Here is a 27,691-nt window from a genome sequence, read left to right on the forward strand (position 1 = left end):
CGGTTTAACCGGTTTTGATGCTTAGCCGGCACAACACTTGGTTGATCATTAAATTATTTTGTATTCTCTAATAATTATGTAGCATTTGGTTTTTTAGTATGAATACAATTGTTTAAAACCATCATAAGATTGAAAAGTAATAATTAACTCATTTCATCTTAGGATATGTAAGTGCGATAAAATTTTGTCGTACACAAAAAATAATAAAATATTTTTTGTTCCATAGAAATAATAAAATAAAGTTTAGGAAATAATTAAAAAAGTTTTGGGTACAAGGTCACAAATATAATTGACAGTTCATTTTTGGTAGTTTATTTAATTTCACATATTTATGGTATCATATAATAAGGAAAAAATTAATTAAAATTAACTTAGATTTTCGATAATTACTTAAACTTCTTATAAAACAGTCTGGCAAGATATTAATTTAGTCAAAATAAAATCTCCTAAAGTAGTTAAATTAATAAAATATAAAGCTAAAGTTTCTTCCCGATGTATGACTAATCTAATGCCATTTTTAAACTTCTTTTTCTATAAAAAAATCTAGGAAAATATCTCCTAAAATATAATAAAGAGATATGAAAAATATAAAGCTCAACTTTTTTTCATCGTGAAAGCAATTTAATAGTACATTAGTTTTTTTTGGTATCGGATTTTTTTAATTGGAAACATTGTTAAAATAAATATTTATATTATCAAATAATAACTATTGCCGCTTAGCAAAATAATCAATTTGATATTATCAACTCATAGAATTATTTATTCTTATAGTAATTAAATTAAATGTTGTACATACATCAATGCATGAAAATTGGATCAAATAGAGGTCATTCAACCTTTATTTAATGTTATATATTATATCAAGAGGTTTGTTCCTTCTTCTCCATTTTTTGTAAAAGGCTCTCACTTAACAATAAATCTGACCTTGCAACAAAAAAGAAATGAGGTGGTTGAATAGGCACAAACCAATAAAGATAACTAACTTGAATAGTATATACATCATGTCTTTTTATCATCTCTCTAATGAATACACATCTGAAGAGACAATGAGGATTATTCATTCGTAATTATTGAAATTTATTTCAACATATTCTGAAACCAATGAAATTAATGCTATATTTTGCAACTTTCTTTTCTATAATTTAAAGGTTATTTATTATCTATATAACAAAAAAATGTCATTATTACACATGTCACCATATTTTTAATTTAAGTTCATTGTCATATCATCATTGACACATGTCACCATCTCCTTAACTTTTTCCCCTCCAAAATACTCATATATTCTTATAGTGAACTCTCACACACTATATAGATTGTCCAGAGAATAGTCTATTTCCATCAAATTAATCTTTCATCTTCTAAATTTATTTCATTATAATTTACTTCTTAATTTTCTTCTCTATTTTTATTTCAATTTACTTCTTAATCTTCTGTTCTTTTGAAACTCACAAACTATTTCTTCTACAGTTTTTTTTCCATTTTTATTAGACAAATCTAATCTCTTCCATCATCAAACGAGGTATGACTTTCATCAAATTAATATTTCATTTCTCTACTCTTATTTCATTTCAATTTACTTCTTAATTTTCTTCTCTATTCTTATTTCAATTTACTTCTTAATCTTCTCTTCTTTTGAAACTCACAAACTACTTCTCTTACATTTTTTCATTCTTATTAGAAAGATCTAATATCTTCCATCATCAAACGAGGTATGATTTTATAGTCATTTTGTCATTACTTCATCATTCATGAATCAATTCAATGAGATGCTCATTGGTAGTTATAATTTTATTTCATTTTCACCATTCAAAGAGATAAAAGCCTTAGAATATATAAAACTGATATAATTTTGAACACATTTCGATTCTCACAATTGTCATCAGGGTTTATCCACATATACTAAAGTTCTAGATCTGATCCAAAGAGTGTATTTTTCAAATAGATGAGGTTTCAGTGTTGAATCCATTTTCATCATCAGGTATCATGATAAGCCAATGAATATTTCAAAATAATGATTTTTAAAACCAATTATTAAAAAAATCTTACAACTTTTGCATTAATATTATTTAATTACTTTTAAAACTGGAGTAATAGGAATTCAAAATTATTAAAACATTCTCAATTATTATCATATAATGATTTTTTAAATTTTAAAATGTTAAACATGATATGTATTAATTGCATATTTAAATAGTAAATCTTAAAACGATCTCAATTAATATTATTTAATTATTTTTTAATAAAGATCTTAAAACGTTTGCAATTAATATTAATTAATTATTTTTAAAACTCAAATAGTAGGAATTCAATCTTATTAAAATATTCTCAATTACTATCATCTAATCACTTTTTAAATTTTAAAACGCTAAATAGGATATGTAGTAATTGCACATTTAAATTGTAGATTACTATAATCTTAAAACGCTCAATTACTATCATCTTAAAACGTTCTCAACTAATATTATTTAATCATTTTTTTAATATTTAAATAGGAGGAATCCATTTTTACTATTAGTAGAATGAGTTATGGTATTATAATTAATAAGGAAAAAAGATGTTGATATTCCACCTTACTTAAAAAATAATAGACAATGAATTTACTTCAAAATAATAATTTGTAATACTAATTATTTAAATAGATCTTAAAATGTTTTCTATTAATATTATGTAATTATTCTTAAAACTTAAATAGTAGGAATTCAATCTTACTAAAATATTCTTAATTAATATCATCTAATCATTTTTTAAATTTTAAAACACTAAATAACGTATGTAGTAATTGCACTTTTAAATAGTAGATCAAAAACTTTCTCAACTAATAACATTTAATCATTTTTAAAACTTAAATAAGAGGCATGTTACTATTAATAGAATGAGTTATGATATTATAATTAATAAGGAAATTTGTTGATATTCTAAAATAATAGACAATGAATTTGTTTCAAATTAATCATTTTTAATACTAATTACTTAAAAAGATCTTACGACATTTTCAATTAATATTATTTAATTATTTTTAAAACTGAAATGATAGGAATTCAATCTTATTAAAACATTCTGCATTAATATCATCTAATCATTTTTTAAAATTTTAAAATGCTAAATATGGTATGTCATAATTACACATTTTGGTAGTTTATATAATTTCGCATATTTATGGTATCATATAATAAGGAAAAAATTAATTAAAATTAACTTAGATTTTCGATAATTACTTAAAATTCTTATAAAACAGTCTGGCAAAATATTTAGTCAAAATAAAATCTCCTAAAGTAGTTAAATTAATAAAATATAAAGCTAAAGTTTCTTCCAGGTGTATGACTAATCTAATAGTTGCCATCTTTAAACTTCTTTTGCTATAAAAATATCTAGGAAAATATCTCCTAAAATATAATAAAGAGATATGAAAAATATAAAGCTAAACTATTTTTCATCGTGAAAGCAATTTAATAGTACATTAGTTTTTTTTGTATCGGATTTTTTTTAATTGGAAACATTGTTAAAATAAATATTTATATTATCAATTAATAACTATTGCCGCTTAGCAAAATAATCAATTTGATATTGTCAACTCATAGAATTATTTATTCTTATACTAATTAAATTAAATGTTGTACATACATCAATGCATGAAAATTGGATCAAATAGAGGTCATTCAACCTTCATTTAATGTTATATATTATATCAACAGGTTTGTTCTTTCTTCTCCATTTTTTGTAAAAGCCTCTCACTTAAAAATAAATCTGACCTTGCAGAACCGTGGCAACAAAAAAGAAATGAGGTGGTTGAATAGGCACAAACCAATAAAGATAACTAACTTGAATAGTATATACATCATGTTTTTTATCATCTCTATAATGAATACAGATCTGAAGAGACAATGGGGATTATTCATTCGTATTATTGAAATTCATTTCAACATATTATGAAACGAATGAAATTAATGCTATATTTTGCAACTTCTTTTCTATAATTTAAAGGATATCTATCATCTATATAATAAAAAAACTCATTATTGACATATGTTATCATATTCTTAACTTAAGCTCATTATCATATTACTAGTAAATGAGTTATGATGTTACAATTCATAAAGAAATATTTTGATATTCTATCTGACTTAAAAATAAAATTACTGAATAGAGCTAAAAATAATAATATCATATCCATTATATGATATATATTTTTATTATTATTACAACTATATATTAATATTTTTTATATTTTTATTTATGAATTTATTCAAATACAAACAAAGTAGGGAGTTGTCTAAATGAGTAACATCTTTGAGAATCAATTTTATCATGATAATAAAAGAGATACATTTGTCTAAAAGAATAAAATTAGCAGCCTACCCCTACAATTGTGCGGATGATATGTGTATTCTTAGCAATGTGAATGTACGTATAACTATGTGTTTTAACCATTAAAATTTACGAGTCATGTTTGTTCTTAACAACATGAATGCACGAGTAACATGTATGTTCTTTGTCATGTGAATACACATATAATATATATATATTCTTAATCATGCAGCAAAAAATACGGCTCGTGCAGATGCACCGGTAACTTGCTAGTTAGAATCAAGACAATAGATAAACCAACTTTCCTATTTATATCTGTATATATAATGAAACGAATGAAATTCTTTCAATATTTTACAACTTTTTATAATTGAAAGGATATTAAAATAAAAATATTTGTTAGCAATAGATAAACTAATTGTGGCGCCTATATAATACATCCTTTATGCATGGCAAACACCACCTTCAAATCAAAATGAAAGTTTCGAAGGCTTACTTGGTTTTTCTTTGCTCTTCGTTATTCCTTTGCTCTGCTTTTAGTGAGCTTCTCACAAGTTATGATATCAAAAGAATAGTTCAGTCAGGTGTGAACTCAAAAGAGTCACACGATCCACCACATATCTTTATTCCGAAAGGCTTAAACTATGTGATTGAGAGGCTTGTTCCTTCAGGTCCAAATGGAGAACAATCACCTGACCCACCACATCCTTTTGTTCCCAAGGATCATGAAGTAAACTATCACATCAATAGGCTTGTTCCTTCAGGTCCAAATGGAGAACAATCACCTGACCCACCACACCCTTTTGTTCCCAATGATCATGAAGTAAACTATCATACCAAGAGGCTTGTTCCTTCAGGTCCAAATGGAGAACAATCACCTGACCCACCACACCCTTTTGTTCCCAAGGATCATGAAGTAAACTATCATATCAAGAGGCTTGTTCCTTCAGGTCCAAATGGAGAACAATCACCTGACCCACCACACCCTTTTGTTCCCAAGGATCATGAAGTAAACTATCATATCAAGAGGCTTGTTCCTTCAGGTCCAAATGGAGAACAATCACCTGACCCACCACACCCTTTTGTTCCCAAGGATCATGAAGTAAACTATCATATCAAGAGGCTTGTTCCTTCAGGTCCAAATGGAGAACAATCACCTGACCCACCACACCCTTTTGTTCCCAAGGATCATGAAGTAAACTATCATATCAAGAGGCTTGTTCCTTCAGGTCCAAATGGAGAACAATCACCTGACCCACCACACCCTTTTGTTCCCAAGGATCATGAAGTAAACTATCATATCAAGAGGCTTGTTCCTTCAGGTCCAAATGGAGAACAATCACCTGACCCACCACACCCTTTTGTTCCCAAGGATCATGAAGTAAACTATCATATCAAGAGGCTTGTTCCTTCAGGTCCAAATGGAGAACAATCACCTGACCCACCACACCCTTTTGTTCCCAAGGATCATGAAGTAAACTATCATATCAAGAGGCTTGTTCCTTCAGGTCCAAATGGAGAACAATCACCTGACCCACCACACCCTTTTGTTCCCAAGGATCATGAAGTAAACTATCATATCAAGAGGCTTGTTCCTTCAGGTCCAAATGGAGAACAATCACCTGACCCACCACACCCTTTTGTTCCCAAGGATCATGAAGTAAACTATCATATCAAGAGGCTTGTTCCTTCAGGTCCAAATGGAGAACAATCACCTGACCCACCACACCCTTTTGTTCCCAAGGATCATGAAGTAAACTATCATATCAAGAGGCTTGTTCCTTCAGGTCCAAATGGAGAACAATCACCTGACCCACCACACCCTTTTGTTCCCAAGGATCATGAAGTAAACTATCATATCAAGAGGCTTGTTCCTTCAGGTCCAAATGGAGAACAATCACCTGACCCACCACACCCTTTTGTTCCCAAGGATCATGAAGTAAACTATCATATCAAGAGGCTTGTTCCTTCAGGTCCAAATGGAGAACAATCACCTGACCCACCACACCCTTTTGTTCCCAAGGATCATGAAGTAAACTATCATATCAAGAGGCTTGTTCCTTCAGGTCCAAATGGAGAACAATCACCTGACCCACCACACCCTTTTGTTCCCAAGGATCATGAAGTAAACTATCATATCAAGAGGCTTGTTCCTTCAGGTCCAAATGGAGAACAATCACCTGACCCACCACACCCTTTTGTTCCCAAGGATCATGAAGTAAACTATCATATCAAGAGGCTTGTTCCTTCAGGTCCAAATGGAGAACAATCACCTGACCCACCACACCCTTTTGTTCCCAAGGATCATGAAGTAAACTATCATATCAAGAGGCTTGTTCCTTCAGGTCCAAATGGAGAACAATCACCTGACCCACCACACCCTTTTGTTCCCAAGGATCATGAAGTAAACTATCATATCAAGAGGCTTGTTCCTTCAGGTCCAAATGGAGAACAATCACCTGACCCACCACACCCTTTTGTTCCCAAGGATCATGAAGTAAACTATCATATCAAGAGGCTTGTTCCTTCAGGTCCAAATGGAGAACAATCACCTGACCCACCACACCCTTTTGTTCCCAAGGATCATGAAGTAAACTATCATATCAAGAGGCTTGTTCCTTCAGGTCCAAATGGAGAACAATCACCTGACCCACCACACCCTTTTGTTCCCAAGGATCATGAAGTAAACTATCATATCAAGAGGCTTGTTCCTTCAGGTCCAAATGGAGAACAATCACCTGACCCACCACACCCTTTTGTTCCCAAGGATCATGAAGTAAACTATCATATCAAGAGGCTTGTTCCTTCAGGTCCAAATGGAGAACAATCACCTGACCCACCACACCCTTTTGTTCCCAAGGATCATGAAGTAAACTATCATATCAAGAGGCTTGTTCCTTCAGGTCCAAATGGAGAACAATCACCTGACCCACCACACCCTTTTGTTCCCAAGGATCATGAAGTAAACTATCATATCAAGAGGCTTGTTCCTTCAGGTCCAAATGGAGAACAATCACCTGACCCACCACACCCTTTTGTTCCCAAGGATCATGAAGTAAACTATCATATCAAGAGGCTTGTTCCTTCAGGTCCAAATGGAGAACAATCACCTGACCCACCACACCCTTTTGTTCCCAAGGATCATGAAGTAAACTATCATATCAAGAGGCTTGTTCCTTCAGGTCCAAATGGAGAACAATCACCTGACCCACCACACTCTTTTGTTCCCAAGGATCATGAAGTAAACTATCATATCAAGAGGCTTGTTCCTTCAGGTCCAAATCGAGAACAATCACCTCACCCACAACACGCTTTTGTTCCAAAATTTTATGGTTTAAAACATGAAATTAAGAGGCTTGTTCCTTCGGGTCCCAATCAAGAAGTGTAACTTAATCCACCATCTATTTTTTAAAATATCTTGCTTCAATAATGATGGATGGAGACATGTTAATTTAGTTGAAGTTCATGATGTCTCTTTTAATTGATCAGTTTTTTTTTTTTTGGATTTTTTAATTAGAAGCAATATTAAAATAAATATTTATATTATCAATTAATTACTATTGCCGCTTAGCAAAAAAATCAATTAGATATTGTCAAATCATAGAATTATTTATTCTTATACTAATTAAGTTAAATGTTGTACATACATCAAGGCATGAAAATTGGACCAAATAGAAGGTCATTCGACCTTCATTTAATGTTATATATTATATCAAGAGGCTTGTTTTTTAGGGTCAAAATCAACAATAATCATCACCTAATCCAACTCACGCCTTTATTCTCTTGGATTATGGAGTAAACTATCATATCAAGATGCTAGTTCCTTCTTCTCCATTTTTTGTAAAAGCCTATCACTTAACAATAAACCTGACCCTGCAGAATCATGGTAGTAAAAAAGAAATGAGGTGGTTGAATAGGAACAAACGAATAAAGATAACTAACTTGAATAGTATATACATCATGATTTTTTATCATCTCTCTAATGAATACACATTTGAAGAAGAAGAAGAAAGGAAAAATCAGAAGTTAAAATAAATGAAAATGTGAAAATGAAAAGGGAATATGTAAATACCCATTATATTCGTGACTTTGAATACTCATTTTTGTTTGGCCCATAAAATATCCAAAACCAATGTTTTTACTATGATAATAATTTCTATAAAAAAAATTATTTGCTTATAAAGCTATAGGTGCAAAAGCACACCAAATTTCATTAAAAAAAACACAAGAGTTATAGGTTGAATCGCAAGTACACGATTATGTCGTCAAGTAATAAAATATTGATTTCACAAGGATAGCAAAATTCCTTTAATTAGTTTAATTAATGTATATTTAACTCAAATAAAGATTAAAAGTGAATTGAGAATAATTGAATAATTAACAATAATAATTGTGAAAATAGTATAAAATGATTAAAATCCATATTAAGAAGAGTTCTCAAGATAAGAGTTACCGCATTTACATTCGCAAATTCTTGTTTTTGCTCCTTTTCACGATCTTTAAGTTGTGAGGATGAATTACTCTTTGATATGTGTCACTCTCTTTTGAGCTCTAACACGTGTACTCAGTTGAAGTCACACATACTCTCGTGGTATAGTTGTCAATCGAGTCATTTACTCGGATATTTCTATCCAATCCTTTTGTATCAATCCAAGGTGAATTCCAGAAACTCTCGAGAATACTAAGACTAATCGTGTGACTTAGGATCCTAGTTTGATTAACTGAATGGTTGGATAGTCGGGTTTATATATTGGTTCTTCCCCAATGTATCTAAGAGGTGTAATTTTTTGGACGAACAACTCACACGAATAAAACTCAGTTTAATTAATCAAATCGCATCACTCAATAAAATAGGATTAGAAACAAGTGTTTATTGATTGTAAAAGGGCATGAACTCAATCCTAAAAACAAAAGGGAATTACACACTCATGATGGAGATGAGAATATCAAATTTTATATTAGAGAATAACAATATAAAAATGTGTTCAATCACTGAGGGAGAACTCTCATTTATCCTAATTAAAAGAGATTAGGTTAAGCCCAACAAAACAAATATGAAAATCTGAAATTTATACCGAATTTGCCTTTTACGGTCTGGTCATGGATCATGGTCTCCAAAAGGTTGTCTTATGCATCTAGACGATCCACAACCGTGGGAAGTGGACATTTCCTAGGTACACGACCTGTGGGTGGAGGACACAAACTAGCACACGACCCAAGGCTCCAAATCAGTGATAAATGACTGTGGGGTGTGGAACACGACCATTGGCTCAAGCATGGCTTAGGTGCGTGTGGTGCATTCACTTCAAGTTGCGTCCCTTTGATCCATGCTCCAAGGCGACTTCTTTTGGCCCTTCAATTGGTCTTCGCATTGCCTCATGATAGGGAAAATTTTAAGTGCATGGTCGTGTCGTCAAGTAATAAAATATTGAATCACGAGGATTGGAAAATTCTTTTAGTTGTAACAACTAATTTATACTTAACTCAAATATGAATTAAAAGTGAATTTGAAGCAATTGATTAATTAACAAGAATAATTATGAAAATAGTAAAAAATGATTGAAATCTAATTTAGGAAGAGTTCCTAGGATAAGAGTTATCGCATTTACACTCACAAATACTTGTTTTGCTCTTTCATGAGCTTTAAGTTGTGAGAATGAATTGATCTTTAATATGTGTCATTCTCTCTCGAGCTCTAACAAATTTACTCAATTGAAGTCACTGCTCCATGTCCCCTCCTGGGATATCGAGAATTGGTAGCTCTGAATCCTAGCGGTACAGTCCATGTGAACCTGAACCGAAGACAAGTAGAAAGAAAAAGGAGTAAGGCGTCTAATGAATGTTATTCATTGACGACATGAAATTACACAAAATATCACATTCAGACGTGCACACATAATATACACAATATATATCTCATACATAAATGAACAATAATGAATGATGTTATAACTTAGATCATGAGGATTAATATCCACGATCTCAATGTATGAATGTTATGCTTATTTCATTCATCCTTATAGCAATATTCTCCTAATAAACTATTTGGAAATAACCAAGAGGGTCTCATAACAAGCCGATTTGAATTCACCAAAAATTATTTCTCAACAGGATATATGATCGATTTGTTCCAAAGAACTGTCCATTTCAAGACTGTATCGTATCAAATACTTTATGGGCATCCCTCTCATTGATCTTGATTGCAAATAGGAGTTGTCAAAGATCGTCTATTTTGAATTGTGAGAACTTTCCAATTCAACAGAATACCTCATCCAGGAATACAAGAGACTCGTTTCACCTAGACTCGCCCTCAAGACTTTGTTGATGAATCACTACCATCGACGTCCCTCTCAACATCGTGGGGCTCGTTCGTCTCCCGTAATTTTCCTCTCCACTACTTCGTTATTCATAATGAGTATGCATACTAACCGAGGTTAGCCGATTAAATCTTTTAATCATTTTTTAATATCGATCGGCCCATCCTAAGATATCTCCCAAATGAATGCTTCTTGTGGGAACTGATCTTACGTTATCATGTAAGAGAGGAATAACACCCCTACCACTATGAACCCTCGCTGAAATATCCTGGATGACGACATGGTCAAGCTTCTTACGGTCAGACGACCTCGCTGCGTGGTATCATGTAATCCTATTTAGGCATCGCCTTGCTCAGGACGTCATTGTCGGGATCCTTGCCCGAATAAGGCACAAGATCAAAAATAACTACATAAGTTTGTTTATTTCGGCATCAGGATCATCGTTCGATCCACAATCTTTCCCAATTATTAAATATATTTCTCACCCAAGTTAGAGTTATTATCTAAGTAATCAACCTATCAACAACAATAAAAAACATGGCATGCCTCTCACCCAAGCAAAAGAGTGTCACTCAAGCGACGATTTCATCAAAACATACTCAATTCTCTGTCTGGCTCTCGCCCAAACGAGAGAGAGAGAGCCTGTCGCTCAAGTAAAAAATCCACCAAACACTGGTCAAAATCACCCTCTAGGTCTTGCTTGGGCGAGATACTATCGTCCGGGCAACCTGAATTGCCCAGAATAGGTGAAACGCACTGTCCGGCACTCGCCCAGGCGAGAAACATTCGCTCAAGCGAGAGTGGATCGCCCAGGTGAGGGGTATCTAGTAGCATGGACTACTTCCTCGCCCTTTTGGGCTACCGGATCAAAAATCTCTGTTGTTTTCGATCCCTACATGTTTTAGTTTCTCGAGTGATGTTCCTTCATGGATAACTACCACAATACTTGATATTTTAATCTATCCTAGAGCGTACAGCTTAAGAAATCATTCATACTTAATCCAGACACGTAATCATTTGGTTAAGTACGAGTTTCTAACAAAAACAAATATAAATCCCAACTTTTGAGGTAGTTAGGAGATCTGCGTGTCATATTCGGACACCACTAAGTCACGATGTATTCTCCCTCACCTTGGTTTGTAGCGCAGTTGATCTCCTTTACGTGAATAAGTAGGTTGTCCGACTTCGAACACCTCGAAACTAAACACAAAAACCAATAAGTGATTTGCAAGTTAGATCGTTTACTTGTTAACTCTAAGGTAAAGACATCATTGTAATTTATTTTAAGAACATCCGAGACTTTCCTCCATCCGGTCCAAAATTCATATTCTTGAACCATCATTTATACTCGAAAGTCTCGTTCATGATTCCTATCGTGTTCATGATCATTTCAACACCTTCTTTACAAAGGTTGATCTCATGCTCAAAACGACATTCTAAATCAAAATAGCCTTGATTTCATCATCATCTCCATTCATAAAAATCAACAACATGCATATTTTCAAACAGTAAAACAGCCCCATGAGCAACAAGATTTCATGGTTTCAAAACAATAATTTTCTAAATTCACGAAAACCTATTTTTCGAGTTCTTGAGTATAGCAAGAGTTGGGAAAATTATTAGAAAATTTCGACGGTTGAAAACGTTTGTAACATGCGTATAAACATCATATTAAAATATCGTAAACAACTAACGGTTAAATTTCCAAGAAATGAAGAACAAAAGATGAAAGCTTACCTTGGAGTTATTGAGAAAATCTGAATGAAGAAGAGAAAGAATGAAATGTCAAGGGTTTTCCAAGTGATATGGGCTCTTTTAAGGCAATGAATCAGATTTGAGAAGGGCAAACCAAAGGTTTTCAAAGAGTAATGGTGTAATGGGTAGATGAAGGATTTAAGGGATTTTTGTGTAAGAGATGAATATTTTTGCTTGCTTTCCAAGCAAGTTTCACTCATAAAAATGAAGTGACCTCTTCGGAAAAATATTCGCAGTTAAACTATGCACGAGTATTGTCGGTTAATACTTGCCTGGATATTAAAATCTTTCGATTTCGGTTGACACTTAAAATTTCGAAATACCGAATTCTGAGTGAAAAATATTTAGAAATGCATCATGGAAAAACTTGATGTCTATCTTGACTCGAAATAATATTTCAAAGCCAATGGTGCAATCGGAATTCGATCGCGAGCTACGGAACTCAAAAACACGTTATTGTTAATACTCAACTACGGTTTAGTCTAAATCATAAAATTTTGAAAATTTACCATAAAATGGGAATTCACAAAACAAGACTAACACTCAACTACGATTTAGTCTAAATCATTACCGATTAATTTCTAAAATATTTTTTTAAATAAATAATTACTAAAATATACATAAAAAAACTCACGGTATTACACTAAGCTCAACAAAACAAATCTAAAATTATAAAAAAATATGAATAGAATCTGCTATCTGTGGTCATGGGTGTAGACATAGCCTAGCCGTGGATCGTGGCGCCTTCACTTCAAGATGATTCTCTTCGATCCAAGCTCCAAAGCGACTTCCTTTGGCCCTTCAATTGGATTTCGCATAGCCTCAAAACTGAATTCCATCTTCTTGCATCCAATCTCTCTACTCTTTTTTGTTTCAATCCGTCCAACATGCACAATATAACCAAAAACACCCACTCAACCCGAAAAAGAAAAATATGAGCTAAAAACAATCCTAAAGTCCTAATTATATCCAAAAATGCAAGTTATATGCAATGTAAATGTAACATAATTTCACACTCGTCAAACCCCTCAAGCTTATCTCTAGATTGTCCTCAAGCAAGTAACTTTCATAATCATGCATGAATGACAATATAGAAACCATGACCCAAAATAACAAGAAATCTCATGATAGTTTTGAAACAATTCAAACATCAAGATAAGACAAACATAAACAAATTTAATTCAAGCTTTGAATCGTAACAACTGCATGAATTAGAGTCACTCTTCTCTCATCACCCTCATGTGTTTAAAGGTCATAGTCTTTCGCTCAAAAACTTTTATGAAACTAAATTACCATGGGCTTGATTATAGACCAAATCGCCACTAAATGTAGGTCTAAGTAGTATTCAAATCATTACATAATAGACAGTGTGAACTGCATCAGCCCAGAAATATTTTGGAGCCTTGCTCTCATTTAGCATGGTCCTCGCGAGTTCCTCAAGAACTCTACTTTTCCTTTCAACAACTCCATTTTGTTGAGAGGTACGGGGAGCTGAGAACTGTTGCATGATGTCATGGTTATTACAAAACTTATTAAATTTATGATTTTCAAATTCTCTGCCATGGTTGGATCGTATGTAAATGATTTTCAGGTTATATTGGTTTTGAATTTGTTTGGCTAGACATTTAAAATATTTATATGCATCGATCTTTGATGCTAAAAACGAAGTTCATGTGAATCTAGAAAAATCATCAACAATTACCAAAGCATAATAACTTTCACCAAAACTCATAATTTGTGACTGTCCAAACAAGTCCATATGGAGAAGCTCCAAAGGTCTAGTAATGGATATTGTATTCTTTTTATTAAAGGAATTCTTTACTTGTTTACATTTTTGAAAAATATCACAAGAATCTTGAGTTTTAACGAGTTTTGGTATACCGATAACCAAATTATTTTTAGATAATTTTTCTAGATGTTTCACATGAATGTGAGTGACTCGTCTATGCCAAAGTCATATGTCATCTTCTTTTGAAATAAAACATTTTGAAAATAAGGAAGTGACATCCTCTAGATTAACCATATAAATATTATTTACATAATATCTCACAAACTTTATATTATTAGGTAATACGTCACGAATTATACAACAATCATAATCAAATCTATTTGACACCCCTTGCTTAAATAAGTGTTGGTAAAGGTTACATATCAACATCATTTATTACAATGTGTGTGTTAAAAGTCATATATTCAAAAAACGCTTGTTTTAGTAATCACGAATCTTTACAGATTTAAAACAAAACCTCACATACAATAATATACTTATTATTCAGTATTCTATTTCTCTTGCTCTTCTTCTCCTCTTAGTTTCTCTCTTCAAACAAGTTATTAGCTTTTGGTTTCTATTTTTGAGTACAAAGTGAACCATTATCTTATTTTACCTTATTTATTTTTCTTTGATTCATTATTGTTGATTGTATTTACACCTACATTAACTGCTTATTTTATAATATAAGAAATGTTAAGGTTGAAGCTAGGTGGAGATGTTGGTGATTTGTCAAACTTGAAATCTATATATGTATTTCGTGCATTTGACTATTTTTTCATTCATATTTTCTATGTAAATTTTAATTTGATTCTTATTATGTTGAATCTAAACTATGTATTTTTGTCTTCTTATTTCTTCAGTTAAGGGAGATAAGAAATTCGTAGATTTGTCCTTTACATTTTCATCACCTTCGTCTCTTTCATTACTACATATAATCAGTTCATGTAATAGTTTATGAATTTGGGTTTTTAGAATGATGTTTATAGTGTCAAATTTCTGATAAATATGGTGGAATTGAACATGTTTGTTATGTATTTGATATAATGTCTGAGAGAGATTTTACCTTATTTAAAAGTAAACATTTAACGGCGCTTGCTTCAGTAAGTGCCGTTAAATTTTTATTTTCTATAGTACTTTAAAAGCACTGTTGAATATACTCATATATTCTACTACACTCACATAGACAACGCTTAGACTATTGAATGACAATTTTAAACGTTATTGTTTTGCTATTGTGGCATAACAACAGTGGAATTTCAACAACAACAAAAATATTTGATTCAAATAAGATTATAAAAAGGATGGTGATTTGCTTATGATTTGTTTTGCTAATGATATATAGCATCAATAATCCAAGATAAATAGGTATACTTCGTCATACTTAATGCCAATGGTGAGCATGAAAAGGTTATTAATCAGATTTCAATATTATTTATCAATACAACTTTAGATTCACTTATTCAATATAATGACTCACCTTTACTTGTCAATGGTTCTTGCGTTAAGAAAGTATACAGTAAAAATAAAAACTTCATGTGCATGACTTCATAAAAATAAAAACATCTTATCGGTATAGAAGAGTAAACTATATTACTTTATTTTCTTCCTTGTAAAACCAGTGTGTAATTATCCAAGTGAAGAATAACCTAAGCATTATATATGTATCAGATTCAATACTGAAATTATATAAATATATATATATTACTATTATTATTGGAGATAGTTGTTGTTTAAACTTTGAGTCCACCTATTAAGTTGGATAACTCTTACCAGTATACATGATCAATGATACTTAATAGCATTATGTTTACTCTTTTTATGGAAAATGCTGACTCAAGTGTCACTGAGTCAATCACCCTAGCTAACAAAATAATAAGAACCATTCCTCTACTATCCCATTAAAATTTGAAAAATATTTCTCTCGATTCTTGGACTCTCCAATATTAAAATATGAGGAGATGTAATTTTTTTTAAATTTTCATTTGTTTAATTTAAAAATAAATTGATCCGAACCTTTAATTTGTTTTGCAGGCCACATGTTAGGATTTAAATTTAATATTGAACTATTCGGTACCGAAGATGAACCATGTCCTTAAAAATTGCATGATAAGTATGCTAAACCTAGGCTCAAAAGTTCTCTTATGACTTTTTTTGTTGAATAATGGGGCAATGATCCAAAAATCGATTATCCTAAGCTGAGTTTGAGTGAAAACAAATGAGGGCCTAAACCCATGATAACCAACACTCGCTTTTCCAGCCATCGGCTTCACTCGACCTTCATATTTTTATATATAAGCAATTTAACATAAGAAATATGTAGGAATTGGAGTGGATTTAAGTTTATCCAATTCTAAACTCAAAATATAAAACCTGAACTCAAATTTAAACCCAAATTCAATGAAATTAAAATTAATAATATTATCTCTGAATCCATCAAGTTTTGGGTAATCCAAACTTGACGAAGAACCTAAAAAAAATATTTCAATATGTATATAGTGTGTAATATATTAAAATAGCTTTTAGTAAATCCTTTTATATAATAGGAACAGTTTATTTTTATTCTATAATAACTTATGTAATGTCAGTAACAAGTTGTAAAGTTTTTTATATAATGACAACACTATGGAAACAACTTTTATATTAGAAAAACAGTTTTCTATATGAGTTTAAAATCTATGCACTGATATTGTAAAGTTTTTTACACTGTCAGCATATCATCCACAATTGTTTTGTATTAATTTTGTTTGAGAGTCAACTGTGGTTAATAAATCAATGGTGAATGATTGATTAACATTATAAAAAACATTTACACTGTCGGTGTATACATATTAAACCCTTTATATATACTAACAACACTATATTTAATAGGTTCTGGGTAGGACAGTTAATCAAACCCAAATACAAAAATTGGGGTTGGGTTTTACCTGAACCCAATCACAATAGGTTTTTTTTCATTAAATTCATTTTGGTTTAATTTTTGTTATCATCACTAGAAATATATGGGTACTTTTTTTTATAACAAACAATATATTTATCAGCATATGAATAAAGAATTAATTTTATTACCCTATGAATAAAGAATGAATGGTGAGTGTTTTCCCTCTTAACAAAATAGTTCACAAAAATTGAATATTTGAGATTTGGATATTAACTATACCAAATTCGAACTCAAAAATTGGAATCGGATTTTACTTGAACCTGAACACAATTATGAGATCATTATAATTTTATTTTATTTTTCTATATATCAATATTATTATATGTTTTTTAACTCTGAAATTTATTTATTAAATTCTTCTCAATTAATTTGTATTTTAATGATAATTTCTTCTAACAACTAACGTTAGCTAAAATACTACTCTTGTAAGTCTATATGATGGTGGTGGTTTCTATTAATAATTTAGTATTATATTTATGCAATAACTAATTTTGTTGGAAAATTAGGAAGAAAAGTAGTTCATGATAATTAATTACAAAGATATAAAATTTTAGGTTTTTATTGGCTTTTCCCTTAAATAGATAATCATTTGAGCATTATTCTAACAATTCCACTACTTTTCTTTTAATATTATTTCATATAAAATTAATTTTATATGATTATACAATTTTCATAATTTTATATTAAGTTATTGTATTTATTATACATAATTAGTAATTTATTAAATTTATACCTAATAAAAATCGAAAAAGGTTCCCTTTATTGCGTCATAGAAATGCCCTCTTTTTTGCATACTATTCCGAAATGCAGTGGATTTTAATTTTTATTCAATATTTTATTGTTTTGGTTAGTATTTTAATTTAAATTATAATTAGCATTATATAAATAATTATTTCACAAGATTAAACAATAATAGATAATATTGTCCTTTTTACCGCTAATATTGTATATACTAGTTTTTATTTACTTTATTCTATGTAAATTAAAAATATAATTAAGCAAATCAAAATAGCTATATCTTTCTTCTTTTTCTTATCCTCTTTTGTAATTTTTATTATATAAATTTTACTTTCAAGAAAAATATCTATCAACTAAATTTTATACCTTTTAAAAGTAAAAAATAAATCTTACTTTCTATGAATTTAAACATAAAATATAATTTAATTAAAATATAATTATGGAAATAAATGTCAGACCAACAAACATTCTGAAAAAGTAATATATATATATATATATATATATAAAGCCTTTTATCTTATTCAATGTAGATACCTGTTTCAATTAATATAAAAACTTAAGTTTAGAGACATGTTAATAATTTGTTTATATATACATATCACTTATATTAGAACAATAGGACATTATATAATCCATGTAATTAATAGGGAATGTAATTTTTGGAACTAATGTTTAGAAGAGGTGTAGATTGTTCCTCAAGGTGTGTGCAAATTTGTCTTCATGATATTTTGCATATGGTTAAAAAGATTTGTGCTTAAGTTTCTCTTGATTGGGTCGTCAATATCAAGCATGTGGCTCGTGAAGTGGACAATGTGCTAGATACTTACTCGCATTCTTATAATAAGAATAATAAAAAAATTGACCGATTTCTCCTTATTTTGAATATCTCTATCAGTTGGCACATATTATTTCATAAAACATGTATGAATATCTCAATATCTTTATAAATCATTTTTTGTTACACATAATTTTTTTTTCAAAAATAGAAATTTCATTAATATGATTCCCTAAATAAAGTTTACCTTCTGGGCACCTCAAAAAATATCTTCTACCCTCTCTTTGCACCAACCTTTTTAACTTGTTTATTTTAAATAATGATTCTTTTTAAGAAAAAAAATGGTGACAGAAATAACCCCCGCAGTTCCCAAGAGCCAAGTAGTTTGGTTGTCCCTCTTTCTCATAAGGTTATCAACCAAATTCATTTTGAAGTAACTGTATGAATATTTTTTTAAAAAGAGCAATATTAGGATTTTGTTCCATTTTAAATTTAAACATTTTGAATTAGTACTTATTCTTTTACACTATGTTATGGTATTAATTTGGTTTTGTATTTGGTTAATTTCTTCTTATTAATATTCATGACACAGAACTTGATGTGAAATATATTTTTGTTACAATGCTTGGAACTTTGAGAAATTGGTCAATGAGATCTCCCTTGAGGTCAAGACCTTACTCAATAACCAGCAATTCCACTTACACCCTCATTGCAAAAGATGGATATAAGTGGCTCACAAAAGGATCTAAATTAACCTTGATGAGGACCAAGGTGCTTGTCATTGGATTTGGAACCATTTTGCACTGCCTTCGTGATTGCACAAAATCTATGCAACTCTCAAAGGAAATGAGATTCACCACCACTACTTTCTTCCAAACTCAAAACCCAAGTGAGTTTTATCTTTTATCGTAAGAACTCAAACAAGTTATTGTAACACCCTAGTCCCCAGCCGTGATAGCGACTCATGATAATAATGATTATTTGTTATTGAGGTCATGAGTTCAAGTAGTGAAAGACTCTCTTCCTAGAGAATAAAATATTGCAAAATATTTTTAAGCTTGTGGTTAACACGCTCAATATATTCATGGGCTGAGGAGTTGCATGTCAGAACCAAGGTGGTAATTACAACTGTCGCAGAACTAAGGTAGTAATTCATTCTGCAACGGCCATAATTCACATCACATCGGTTACAATAACCATAATCACAGTAATTATAACTATTATTACAATTGTGACCACAATTTAAAACACAAAACTATTTGATGTGGGGGCACTGTCTCTATGTAACTTGGGATCTAGGCTCACTATAGTCAAGGACAGTGCCACACACAGGCCAAGGTGTGAATATGCACACTGTGGAAATAAACTTGTATGAATTATCACCCTTAATATTTTTAGGTTATTTATAATTATATCATTATCACTGTTTTATCATATTCTGATATATTATGAACAACCAATATTATTAAATTTGGATTGGTCATTCACTCGGTCCGTTTATTAGTTATTAGATCAATGATTAGATTAGCAAGTCACTATTTACACCAATTAAATCGATTTATATTAAAATAACTAAAAAGTTTATAACAATAACTAATATTAGTATTAGAAAAATATCCAATTAATCAATCAATAAAGAAGATTTTACTAAGACAAAATGTGAAAAATAATTTGAAAAAGTCATCAAACAATGTAGGTTTTTCATTTTAATCACAACAAAAGCCAACAACTAAGTTTAAAACTTAATAAAAAACTATGAGCATTTTTTTCTTCCAAGACGACATTGTCTTGATTTAATCAGTTCAATAGATCGATTTACCATTTTTATTCTTAAAATAATCAAGTCAAACCAATTCATACCGATTATGGTTCATTGTTAGTTGGATGAGCAACTATAACCAATTAAGTGTTTATTATGGGTCAGATTGGTCGGTCCAAGTTAAGTTTAATTACACTACACTCAATGCAACTTGCACCCCATGTATGTAGGTCTTGAATCTATCATTGGTCTATAGTGACTCTCTTTATGCTTTGTCTTTGGTCCAAAATCATCATATATATCATCATCACTGAACCATTGTCATCCTTGGCATTGGAGACTTGATAAATAAGGAATCAGACTTGATGAATTGCATACTATACCCGACGATATCCGATACATGTATTATGATGCCATTGGATTTTGATATGGTAAAGCTTAGTTTTTGTCTTTTTATTCGATCATTACAAAAAAAATATTACTTATTAAAATTTTATTAATTTGCAATCAGAATTTGTTGTTTATTGCTTTTGTATGTAGGAACAATGGAACACTAATTGTTTTTAAGATGTAGAGATTATGGGAGTATATTTTTCCTGTACCAATCAAATATATATTTTATAACAATTTGAAATCATGCTCAAATAACAAGCCACCTACCCTGTAGGCATTGTTGCTATAGTAGTATTTAATTTTAAATATTTTATTAATTTTCTATTAAAGTAATATTATTAGTTTATTACTTTATATATTGTCTATTATTTTTGGGAGGTTATATTATTTATTGTTAACTTAAAATTGAAAAGATAAAATTCAATTTAAATATATAAGCTAAAAAAATTATAACTTAATATCAATTTACTCATACAGTGTAAAAAACAGTCTTTAAAAAAGAATGCATAGTTAAAATTCAAATATTTAAAATATTAGTTAATTCAAAATTATGTTTTATATAGCTAAATATTTAGGTGTTTCTTTTTAACCACAAAGAGACAAATATGTCCGAGTATAATACAAACATTCTATAAAGGACAAAACCCTCAATACCAAGTATTTAACGTGTTGCTTTATAAAATATTAATTAAAGTTTAAGTTAATCAAATTGCCAATATCGAGGCAAATTGTAGATATAATAATATCCAAATAAATAAAATTTATACTTTGGTAACTACTCACTCGGTTTGGCCTCACCTTTTAACTTAGGAGGACTTAAACTTACATACTCATTCAACTCGACCTAATCATGATCAGGCCTGAATAGGGACAAGTCTAAGTTGAATTTGAGTTCAAAAATTAGACTTAAACAATATTTAAGGTCTAGTATGAGACAAGCCTGACTTGACATGACCCATTCCATCTCAATTATTATATTTGTATGTGTCTCTAAACAATTGTGCATAAATTAATAACACCTCTTTGATTAAAAGTATAATTGATTGTCTAAGTTTTCAACATATATATATATATATATATATATATATATGATTAATAGTATATAATTTCATATGTTAAATTATATATTCATAATAATTAGTAATATTGCGAAGACTTTATCTAAATGAGATATGCATTATATTTAAATCGACGTAGGGTTTGGTAAAAATGTTGTCCTACTTTATATTTGCAATCGAATTAGCTTAGGGTTTATGACCAAATTCAAAAAAATAACTCGACCAATATTTAAAATTGGATAAGAGATGAAACTTACCAGACTCATGCTCACCCCTAATTCAACCCATACTCTCTTGTCATGTTTGTATGTCCCTCTATTCATTTGAGTATAGATTAATTTCATATCTTTGGTCGAAAATATCATTGATTATCTAATTTTTTATCATATATACATGATTAATAATATATCTACATATATAATTTCATATGTCAAATTACATACCCATAATAATTAGTAATATTGCGAAGACTTTATCTAAACGAAATATACAATGTATTTAATCGGACCTAAGGTTAGATACAAAGACTAGTCAAATCCATATTTGTGATCAGATTAGCTTCGATACTTAACCAAATTAAAAAAATGATTCAACCAATATTACAATTCACCCATAATTCAATCCACGCTCTCCCTTTTCTTGAGCATTTTGATTTTTTGTACAAGTCTAGTTATAAAATTATCACAAATAAATCCTCTCTCTCTCGTAAACACTCCTATCCGAAAGGGATTCCTTTCCGGTATTGAAAATGTAAGAGAGGTTATTTTTTTAAAATATTTAATTTAAAAAAAATAAAAATCTGTACCATTGAAATATTATTTTTGTCATATATTATAATATCTTAGGTATTCCTATCCTAGTCAAATCAGATTCAGTGCCTTTCCTTTCATTTAATTATTTTCTTCTTATTCTCTATTTCCCAAATGCCAATATCGTTTTCTATGTACCAACAAACCATAAACAAGCTATTTAATCTTCTTCAAATGTGACCTGACAAACAAAGATTATGGCTCTAATGGCTTCTTCAAGAACCAAGCTAGTCACTATTATTACTGAAGCTTCTTCCAAATGGAGAAATTATTGTTCCTCTTATTCCACTACTGCTGATGCTACTATTGAACTAGATAGCTTCTTTGGATTGAAGGATTATGTTGATTATAGAAGATCCATTTATGGTGAAATTACACATAAGGCCCTTCTTGTTGATGTTGTTGGTACCCTTCTCATACCTTCTCAACCCACGGCTCAGGTACTTTGCTTCCATGCAATGCATGTTGAATTTCAGTATTTTGGGTCTCTTTGTTTTTTGCTTATATATGCTCGGAGTTGTTGGAAAGTAAGTCACACATCACTAGGGTGCGAGCGAGGGGTATCTTAAGATAAGTCTCAAATGGATTGAAATGTGGTCGAACCATAGAAACCAGATTCACTAGTTTGGCCGGTGGACTGCAAATGGGTACTAATTCGACTATTCTTTTATCAACTAATACGTCCTGATTCACGTATTCATACTCAGTCTCAAGCGAACCATCATCGAATATGTCATCTTCCTCATCCCGGGCTTCAAGCCATCATAGCTCCAACATTGCAATTCCAATTACATATGAGAATGAGGGTGATGGATAGGGGAGAAGAAGAAAAGGAAACCATAAAATTGGGCTTGTTTAAAAGTAAATGAAATTATTTAGTTAATTAGTCTTTATTTATTTTTAAAATATGATGTGTCAATTTCACTAGTAATAAAAAAAAAAGGGTAACAACCAAAATGTAAAGGGAAGTTAACTAGCGTAATATACTCCCTAGCATAGATGGGTAGCTTATTGCGTATTACGTACTCGTACCGAAGATTATTGTGTCTCACGTGACTAAGGGTCAAACCGTTGTTTATAAAGCTTAGACAACCCTCATCCTATGAGTCAGGGTTGAGTTAGATATTAGAGCCCAACTTCTGTTTCATTGTCATGGGCCAAAAGATGTCCTTTCATATTTTATTATTGTTAAAATTTGAATTTTTGACACCAAATTTATTAATCGAAGTTTTTCTAATTTGTTATAGATATATAGGGAGATTGGTGAGAAATATGGGGTGGAGTATTCGGAGGATGAGATATTGCATAGATATAGAAGAGCTTATAGTAAACCTTGGGGTAAATCTCGTCTCAGGTAACATTTAGTCCCTTTGCTTTTAATTATTTTATTAATATTCCCAACTATCTTTAAACTTGGTACTATTTCATATCTGTAAATGTGTGCCATATTAACTATAGCATTAAAATTTATTTAAAGGGTGACAATGACAACCTACAATGTTGATGTAGCATATATTGAATGGTACAGCTACAAGTAGTATCATAAAAGTACCATGGTTTGGTACATTACAGTTTGTTTGCGGGTTTGTTGGTGTAATTTGAGCAATATTTCTTCAAACCATGCAGTTATTAATTCATAAATCTTAATATGTTGTTATGTTTAATTAGCTCAGAATGAATGTTCTTCCTCAGCTGCGTACTTCTGAAAGGATCATGGTGTAATGTAAGCATTTTAATTAATGAACACATTTTGAGCACAAATCATCCGAGCCAGGGAACCGGAATAGCTACTTATCTTGGCACTTACTATTTTATTATCAAACTCCTGTGTTCTAGAAACAGAGACTATGGTTCAATGAAAGAACATGACAAGCAACATATGGTTTGCATACAGCTTTACATAGGCACATGTATGCACCTTTAAACATTAATGTTACCGGATCCGGATGTATGTTCTGTGTTATTTCTCTCTTAAGAACACCTTAGTAGTATCATAGTATGCACTGGCCTATAAGATGTTATTGTTTAAGTAAAATTTCGAACGAAATGTTTGTCATCCTTCTCAGAGCCTTTATATTAATTGCAACTAAATTGCAAAAAAGTAATTCCTTAAGCATATCTGTAAAACACTTACTGCTGTCATCTTTTGTAATATTCATAGATTCTTCGTTTTTTTGTACTTGCAGATATGTTAATGATGGCCGGCCCTTCTGGCAATATATAGTTAGTTATTCCACTGGCTGTTCAGATTCTCAGTATTTTGAAGAGGTTTATAACTACTATATAACAGACAAGGTCAGGGAACTTAAAGTTACATTTAAAAAAATGTACAATAATTCTTTGTTTTGTTTCATAATTTAGGTTGGGTTTTGATATTTTTGCCTGGCTATCATACATAGGCATGGCATCTCTGCGATCCGGAATCTGAAGAAGTGTTTAGAGCTCTTAGAGAATCAGGTGTCAAGTTGGCCATAGTGTCAAATTTTGACACTAGATTAAGGCCTCTCTTGCAGGCATTAAACTGTGATAATTGGTTTGATGCAGTAGCAGTATCAGCTGAGGTAAGAAAATTGCTCTTTTCTTTTTCTGCATTTTGTTCTATCAGTTTAGCTTATTAGAATTTCAGCTATCCTCCATTGATGTATGTAACTTGCTGTATTGATGTATTCATGTCAATGATGTCATTCACGATAAAGTACCATGAACATGATTTTTTTTTCTTTCAGAAATCTTACAGCAACATGCTAAGATTAAAAGAACAAATGCAAAATAAAAAGATAAAGATATTGAAAGCATAATATCTTTATTTGTATTGTAATTTATTGCTAAAATTTATCTTTCAAGTGTAGCATGTCTCTTTTTAGCAGTGGGCTCATCCCATGTGTTTTTCAAAATCACATTGGAGGGTAGAAGCAAATCAAGATGATTCTGGAGTAAATACTGCATAGAGCTCCCCCACATTGAACCAAACATGCTTACATTTGAAAGTAGTTGAAACAATGAATTTACAGAAAATTGCTCGGCCACCACTATAAGTATTCCATGAAAATATGGTAAACTGAAGTAAATTTGGTGAAAACATACAGGGAAATTTAATGGCTAAAAATAAGATAAGAACTTCTAGTTCTAAATGCATTGGCATTATAGCATGGATTTTGTGTTGCATGCTATATTGCCTATATCAAGTTTCAGGAATTGGCAATTATCCTCTGACATCCTCTTGACAATTGTTTAAATTGTTAAGTTCTTAGTTAAATCTTAGATGCATCTGAGTTCGCGTGCATTTGAGTCGAGCATGATGTTTATTGAAGTTTTGTAATTATATATTTTTCCTTTTTATTTAGTAAAGTTGATTGTCTTGTGACGTAGAGGTCATAGGTTCAAATCTTGTAAACAACCTCTTCACTTGTGAGAGTAAGACTGAATATATCAACTCTTCTTATACCCCACTAAGTAGGAGCCTCGTGCGCTGGGTCACCCTTATTTTTCTCTTACAATATGTGTATGTTCATGGTTGGTTATGCCTTTGCTAAATAGGTTGCAGCAGAGAAGCCAAATCCAACTATATTTCTTAAAGCATGTGACATGTTGGGTGTGAAACCTGAGGATGCTGTTCATGTCGGGGATGATCGTAGAAATGATATATGGGGTGCCAGAGATGCTGGATGTGATGCTTGGCTCTGGGGAAGTGATGTTCACTCCTTTAAAGAGGTATATTAAATTTTAACATCTTCATCTAATATCTTCATCTCTTTCTGAATTCAAAAGGAATTTTTATTGAAGAGAATAGAGGGTAAGTAGTCGAGTTCAACTAGGGGAGAATGAAAAGAATCAGGGAGCTTCGGTTGAATGGGGGATTTGATTCCCCACATGCCAATTTCTTATTCTCTATAGATTCCAAATTCCCAGTAGTTTTCCAAATGAGGAAAAGAAAAATCCTCTCAAACTAAAAGAAAGGGTTAAAATGGAGTTCTTTCAATGAGAAACTTTAACTTCTTTTAAGTCACACTGGAAAAGCATTAAGAAACTGCAAATACAATGTTATCCCCTAACTAATATAGGGAGAAAGAAACACTGCCATACATATTTTGCTGGTAAGGCATGCTATGTCTTGTTGTTGCCCTTCTTTTAATATATTTACTTATAAATTAAAAGAAGATTTATAAATTAAAATATGTAACCAGACATCAAAGTTTTTTAAGAAAAAAGGGCACTAAACCAAGGGAAAGATGAAGACTAGTGATGTTTATTACACACAACTGTTCAATTTAGGTATATCTACATGCAGTTTGTAACTTGGTGCACCCAACAAGTCCAAAAATGAACATCTTAACACTGATAAATGTTCTTATGTTTATAACTTTATATCAGCATTATTACTATGCTAAGTTGCTAACTGTTCATGATTTTGAAAAAAAAAATATTTCACTAGTTTTATTGAGGTTTCTGTGCATACACAAATGATTGACTACTTTGCTGATGCAGGTAGCTCAGAGGATTGGGGTTCAGGTCTGAAACATTATGTCTTTGCAATAAGTTGAAGATTTTGATGCATTTGTAGAGTCCTGGCTTTAGTTATTAAGTTGTATGTATGAAAGAGATTTGAGTCTGTATCTTGTAAAACCAGAATGTAAGGTTTAAGGTAGGAGCATATAATTTTCCAAATATCAGTGTATTCCAAAAAGCTTATGTTAAAATTAGGAGAGGATACTAAAAGAGAAAAAGGAATTTATATGAAACATTATATAAAAAACTCATCCCTATATTTTCATTATATCTCCAAGTGTATTGCTAAACTGAGTCTAAAAATATTGAGAAAAAAGGACAAAAACATTCCTATGTGAGAATTTAAATTTTCTATTTCCTTCATAAGATATACAGTAACACTTTTAGGAGGACATGTCATTTTTCCGGATACAGATTGGCTGTCCTAACTCTGCCCCTATTTCTTTAGTTGCAGAAAAGTTACACACTAACAATTTTATATTATTGAGTATAATATTATTTTCTAGAGACAAGGGGACATATGTTTTTTTGGGACATAAGATCTCAGTTCCATTTTATCACCCA

General features: G+C 30.9%; 1 protein-coding gene across 1 annotated transcript; it reads left to right on the plus strand.

The window, feature by feature from the left end:
- LOC109333719 (haloacid dehalogenase-like hydrolase domain-containing protein 3) lies at positions 22,685–27,369 on the plus strand. Its single transcript, XM_019569276.1, has 6 exons — positions 22,685–23,061; positions 23,869–23,975; positions 24,808–24,916; positions 25,021–25,182; positions 26,159–26,332; positions 27,107–27,369. The coding sequence occupies exons 1-6, from the start codon at positions 22,819–22,821 to the stop codon at positions 27,134–27,136; spliced, it is 825 nt and encodes a 274-aa protein (XP_019424821.1). The 5' UTR covers positions 22,685–22,818; the 3' UTR covers positions 27,137–27,369.

This window comes from Lupinus angustifolius, chromosome LG19 (assembly GCF_001865875.1).
Source record: "Lupinus angustifolius cultivar Tanjil chromosome LG19, LupAngTanjil_v1.0, whole genome shotgun sequence".
NCBI classification, from domain to species: Eukaryota; Viridiplantae; Streptophyta; class Magnoliopsida; order Fabales; family Fabaceae; genus Lupinus; species Lupinus angustifolius.